The following is a 6,225-nucleotide window of genomic DNA, read 5'->3' on the forward strand; positions in this document are numbered from 1 at the left end:
GCCGGGCGCAGCCGGGGGAGGGGGGGGGTCGTAGTCGCAGGCATCCGGAGGGGTGGGCAGTCGGAGAAGACGGTGGCGGGCAGTTGGAGAAGATGGCGGCGGGCCAGTCGGAGAGGAGCGACGGTGGTGTTCGCCGGATCTCCCGCCTCTTCTTCGGCCGGAGAAGAGAGAGAAGAAAAGAAAAAAAAACTGAAATCAAGAATGAAGAAAGAAGAAGAAGAAACCGAAAATGAAAACAAGAAAACGAAAACGGCTTTTTTCCGTTTTCAAAATTCCGGAAAACGACAAAGCCATTTTCGTTTTTGTTTTCTGATACAAATTTTGCAAACACGTTTTTTATCTCCGTTTTCAATTTTTTACATCGAAAAATGTGAGAAACGAAAATGGAAATGCTACCAAACAGACCCAATGTCTCTCTTTTTCTCTCTCTCTGCTCGAGAGAGGAGAAAACGAAAATAAAAAATGAAAAATGACTTTCATTTCTCTCTCATTTTACACTAAATCAAAAAATCATTTTCATTTCCGTTTTTTGTCTTTATTGCGCCAAACGCCGTTTTAGAAACGTTTTCATTTTTCTTTCTAAAAAAACGTGAAAAATAAAAACGGGATCAATTCCAAACACGGCCATATAGTCTCGTTCTTTTCATCGATTCAAATTTTTAATTCGAGCTGAGTTGTGACTTTATTTAAGAGTAAACAGTGTAGCAGAAAAAATTAGATATGTGTTCAAACAAAAAAGAAAAAAGTTATATATGTAATTTTTTATGAGAGAAATACTGTAATAAAAATTTGAGTTGTAGTTCAAATTGGCGAAATCAACAAGACCCCGATAATTATTTTTCTTCCTTTCATAACTACTAGGAGTAATGGATGAATATGTAATAATATTAAAAAAAGGCAAAAACATCAAACACTCGAGCTAGTAATTGTAAAATGACTGTTTGAGGTTGAAGTGTCGTTTGAACTTAATAAAAAATGAATTATTATTATTATTATTATTTATCACGAACTTGAAAGACTTCCCAACTCCGGCTCCGTCTTTTGATGTTGAAGAACAGTGTGTCGTTTGAGACCCGAAGAAGATATGTCATTAAGGCCCCGTTTATTTCGCTAATTCGAGTTTAGAATTCGAGTTTTGTTACAGTAAAAAGCTCTCACAAATAATCACATTTAACTTTTTTGCTACAGTAAAAAGCTCTCATATAAAATTACATCTCAACTCGAATTAAAAACTCGAATCAGCGAACTAAACGAGCCCTAAATATTTCAAAAGTAATCGTTGTTGGTTATAAACTACACGTCGTTTGTGTACTTTAGATAACTTGCCCTATCTTTTATTTTGCTATTATGTGTCGTCTCTTTTAGTGTACATTTTCTTCCCCGCCAAAAAACTAGAAAGGATTTTTTTTCCGTTGTGAGTAGCAAGAAACGATAATCTAGAAATTATTCTTACTTGCTTAGCACATATACCTCTTGACTTTGAAAATCCTCATAAATTATTCCTAATTTTAACCAATTTATTCCTCATAAAAATAGAAAGGAACCAATTTTCAAAGCAAAACCAGTCCAATAGGAAACTATTTTCAAGAAAGCTACTACTAATTCGTCCCAGTCTCGTGGCATTGTTCCTAGTTTCAAAATGCTAATAATGTTTTTTCTTTGCCTTTTGTATTATTTCTGGACACGAATAAACAAACATACCGTAGATAGTGATCACAAGGTAGCGAAATTTTGTTTTTGTTCAGAAAAAAGAAAGTTATGACGGTGTTATTTGCAATAATTTTGAAAATTTAGGGTAGTTTGTGGTATTATTCCCACATATTAGAAGGACATATATGCTAAACAATTAACACCTAGGGTGATAATTGAAAATTACGTGAGAGAGAGAGACAGAGATGACAATCACTAATACGCCACGCGTCACGAAATTACTGGCTCCACCATAAAATCACAAGCGACTATGACCTTTCACGCACTGGATAAGCCTCACTTCGTGGACCGCTCTTTTTCTTTCGTCTCCGAACAAAACTTTAAAATCAAAACCAAACTTCCACGCCAAGATTTTCTCTTCCTTTTTCCCACAATATGCTCAAAATTTTCCCGGAAAATCTCGGACTTTGAATCTTCCACTCTCTCTCTCTCTCCCCTTCAATGGCCTCTCTTACTTCTTCCCTGTCTTTCTCGGCGTTAAGTCAGTGCTCCGACAAAAAAGCCGTAGTCCCGTCGTCTCGGAGCTTAGCTTCAAATTCCGATTGGTTCCGAATCCGCGCGGGATTTTCGTGCCATTATGTCGGTTTTCGAGCTTCGAATTCCAGTTCTCGCATGGTCGTCCATTGCATGTCTTCTACAGCAGGTTCTTTTTTAGTCGTTTCGGTTCGACTGGTGATTTTTTTTTTTTGGGCTCAATTTCCTGGTTTTCTGAAAAACTGAACTGAAAAAAAAGAGGTTTTAATCTGCATTTTTGTTGCGTTCTTTTAGGAAAGAAAGTTAGTCAATTGAACTCAGTTAATAGATTTGATGTAGTTGTCAATTACTGGTGCAGAAAAATTGAACTTCCTGAAAATTGAGATTTTTTTCTCTAGTATAATCAGTCAGAAATTAACTAAATTAAGTTTTTATGATATTCGTGGTGAAAATTTATGGTTTTTGAGGACCTTTTCTATTTTTCTATTACTATTTATTTGATAGTTAGTTCACATTTCATTTAGGATTGCAACATTGCCTGAGAATTAGTAAAATACAATTCCTTAAGTGCAATTGAAGTTGCAGGTGAATCTTGTGCTTTCAAAAGTATTTTTCAAATTAATCAAAGTTTTCATGGTATAGCGTAGGAAAGTGTTTAATGGAAAGTCGAGGGAAATTGATTTTTTCATGGTCACTATATCTTTTATGAACTGTTGTTTAACAAAAAGTCAAGAGGAATTAATTATTGATAATACCTTTATCTTTTCATGAACTGATATCAGCTTTTTGAAACTATGTGTTTGTACTGATTTTCTCTAGATTTGTTTATGAGTCATCTTCATTTGAAACCATTGGAACCTTGAAACTGAACTAATTAACAATAGAAACGGCTTTGCTTGTTGTTTTTGAGACCCTGCTTTGAACTCTGTCTCCAATATGCTTCATTTCCTTTAGAGTATCAACTTTGCCGCTTCACATTTTTCATCTTTTGCTCACTAAGAAGAAATTGTGCAGAAGCGCCACCAACTGTAGCTGATACGAAGTTAAATTTTCTGAAGGCCTATAAACGACCAATCCCAAGTGTCTACAACACTGTGTTGCAAGAGCTGCTTGTCCAGCATCATTTGATGAAATACAAGAGAACATTTCGTTACGACCCTGTCTTTGCTCTTGGTTTTGTGACTGTATATGATCAACTTATGGACGGCTACCCTAGTGATGAAGACCGAGCTGCCATCTTCCAATCATATATCAAAGCGCTAAACGAGGAGCCAGAGCAATATAGGTTCGGCTATGATACTTCTATCTTAGGAGGAAAACCTAATCGAAATTAATTGAAGCAATTAGCTGCTGAGCAATGTGATATAGCAGTTCAAAGTTTCAAATGTGTCCTCCCCTAAGACTGTGATTGACAAGAAAGCCACATTTTGCACAATCTTAATCGTACAAACTGCTTGGCATTGTAATATCTATATAACAGACTAAAATTAGGTTAAGCTACTTAAAAGACGCATCATTTGGTGTTGTTGGTTCGATCCCTGAAGAAAACAGGGAGGCAAGTCTAACACAAGAACTTTTAAGAAATAGCTATCTGGTGAAAATGACTTGTCATTAATGCCTTCTCTTTCTCATCAAATTATATGTGGGAAGAAAACAATTCTTGATAGCGAAACTATCTGGATAAAAATGTAAACTTTCATTCTTTCCACATTTGTGCATTTGATCAACTTATAAGTATATATTTTTGGGAGGGATTTGGATCTTTTGATAAAAAATTCCTTGATACTCATTACAGAATTGATTCACAAAAGTTGGAAGAGTGGGCACGGGCTCAGAATGCCAGTTCATTAATTGAGTTTTCATCTAAAGAAGGAGAAGTTGAGGGGACATTGAAGGACATTTCAGAAAGAGCAAGCCATGGAAATTTCAGCTACAGTCGTTTCTTTGCTGTCGGACTCTTTCGTATTCTTGAGTTGGCAAATGCAACAGAGCCAACAATATTGGAAAAGGTTTGTCCCTTATTATTGTATTTCACAAGTAATGGTGTATCTTAAACCAAAGTGCATAAAAAATGAATTCATGCGAGTAAGCTACTGCATGATCTTTGCCGATTGTGGCATCATTAATCTGGGCCAATTGATGTGGCTTGAAATAGTGGAGAAGTTATAATCATCCACACTTTAGTAAGTCTTGTCCTCGTGATTTTAAAGATTTTGTCGTCTCTTTAAGAGCCTTCTGAAATAGGTATTTAAACTAGAGTCAGGAACGACATATTTTGAGTAACTCTTCTGCGTAGGGATATAGTTTTTGACTGATGTTTCAGCCTTGTCATTTTGGTTGCTGGACCACAGCTATGTTCAGCCCTAAACATTAATAAAAGAAGTGTGGATCGGGACCTTGATGTATATCGTAATCTGCTTTCCAAATTGGTTCAGGCAAAGGAGCTGCTGAAGGAGTACGTGGAGAGGTAGGAATATATCCCTCAGTATAAAATCAGTTATTCAGTTCATACTAATACATAATACATGAGCATTATAATCATCCAGCATTTGGAGTTAAATTTACTCAAACATTGAAGCTTCTCCCGTGCTGAACCTCTTTAAAGGATCGGAAAATGTATTTAACACACGTGTACACGCGCATAAAAAAGTATATTGGAAGGAAATATGCAAAAATTAGCCTGCATGAAGGAATGTTTTCCAGCGATTAAATGTGCAGAGAGGTTCAGATTAATCTTAGGCTTTCTCTCATAGAAGAGAATGAATAAAAAGGGAAAATGATTTCTTTCATCCTATAATCTAATGGAACTTGAAAGCAAAAAAACAAAACTAGAAAAGCTTTCACTTGTTTAGTGATTTCCCTTAATAACGCAGTTTTCCTTGCATGATCATGGCTTTCAGGGAAAAGAAAAAGAGGGAAGAAAGGACAGAATCGAAGGCCAATGAAGCCATAACAAAATGTTTGGGAGATTACGAGTATGCAGGCCAGTAGTTCAGTCTGTGCGGCTCCTCCAAAGTTGATCATTCTAGTAAAATGCAAATGCTCATAATTTTTCGATGATTTTGAGTTAGAGATCAGAGTTTTCACATATTAAGAACCCGTTGTCAGCTTGTATCTTTTCAGTTCTGATACATTGTGAAAACAAGGAACGAGCTAATTCAATATACTTCTTATCATGTTCACTTGTTTCTATCATGTTTTAAATCTGTTTCGATTCAATTGTATTATAAGTTGACAACTTTACGCTCCGTTTATTTCACCAATTCGAATTTTATTACAGTAAAAAACTCTCAGAAACAATCATATTTAATTTTTTTACTACAGTAAAAAATTCTCACATAAAATCACATCTTAACTCGAATTAAAAACTTTAATCAGCGAACTAAACGGATTCTCAGTTTGCCATTTGCATATGATATTGTACTCAATAGAAATCAGAGTTACGTTAGTGCACTGTAACTTTTATTATTATTATTATTATTTTCTTTTTATTCTTTCTTTCTTTCGCACGTGAAAATTCTCCTCACATGTATTCAATTTACTGCGTTCAATTATACAAAATTATAAGTTGATCCCGTTCACTTCGCTGATTTGAGTTTAGAATTCGAGTTTTTTTACAGTAAAAAGCTCTCACAAACAATCACATTTAACTTTTTTACTATAGTAAAAAACTCTCACATAAAATCACATCTCAACTCGAATTCTAAATTCGAATCAGCGAAGTGAACGATGCCTAATCACTCACCAAAGACAAACTCCAAAGGACATGTAAAAAGAAACTCGTGTCATTCAGTAGACAAAAGATTATTAGAGTGGTACTGTAGCGACCCTCCTTTGAGGCCGCCACTGTAACTAACTTTTTAACTTGTACTTACTGAAATTTCTTAAAATTTACGGAACATTTTTTTTTAAAAGGTCTTATTATAAACATAAAATACGAAATTGCTTTCTTAATTAAAATATTCAAACCTTAACATATCTGTTTCATAATCATAATTAACAAAACTATTTGTAACATAAAGCTGATTGCGGAAATATTTG

The 6,225-nt window shown here is 35.0% G+C and overlaps 1 protein-coding gene across 3 annotated transcripts; it reads left to right on the forward strand.

Moving 5' to 3' along the window:
* The first annotated feature begins 1,991 nt into the window (after positions 1 to 1,991).
* On the forward strand, positions 1,992 to 5,374 carry LOC21405024 (protein THYLAKOID FORMATION1, chloroplastic). Of its 3 annotated transcripts, none has more exons than XM_010097544.2 (5): positions 1,992 to 2,353; positions 3,199 to 3,469; positions 3,980 to 4,193; positions 4,536 to 4,651; positions 5,085 to 5,374. In XM_010097544.2, exons 1-5 carry the CDS (start codon positions 2,152 to 2,154, stop codon positions 5,173 to 5,175), a joined length of 894 nt encoding a protein of 297 aa, XP_010095846.1. In that variant the 5' UTR covers positions 1,992 to 2,151; the 3' UTR covers positions 5,176 to 5,374. The 3 variants fall into 3 exon arrangements, with proteins under 3 accessions (XP_010095846.1, XP_024021013.1, XP_024021014.1); XM_024165245.1 differs by having other exon boundaries at positions 4,620 to 4,651; XM_024165246.1 differs by lacking the exon at positions 5,085 to 5,374 and having other exon boundaries at positions 4,508 to 4,643.
* Positions 5,375 to 6,225: the final 851 nt, after the last annotated feature.

The sequence above is a fragment of the Morus notabilis genome, unplaced genomic scaffold (genome assembly GCF_000414095.1).
Source record: "Morus notabilis unplaced genomic scaffold, ASM41409v2 Scaffold19, whole genome shotgun sequence".
In the NCBI taxonomy this organism is placed as follows: domain Eukaryota; kingdom Viridiplantae; phylum Streptophyta; class Magnoliopsida; order Rosales; family Moraceae; genus Morus; species Morus notabilis.

Excerpts from the sequence above, each read along its gene's own strand:
- LOC21405024 (XM_010097544.2), top strand. The coding sequence starts at position 2,152 with ATGGCCTCTCTTACTTCTTCCCTGTCTTTCTCGGCGTTAAGTCAGTGC. Across the intron at positions 3,470-3,979 it reads GAGGAGCCAGAGCAATATAG|AATTGATTCACAAAAGTTGG; the intron begins GTTCGGCTATGA and ends TACTCATTACAG. Across the intron at positions 4,194-4,535 it reads AGCCAACAATATTGGAAAAG|CTATGTTCAGCCCTAAACAT; the intron begins GTTTGTCCCTTA and ends GCTGGACCACAG.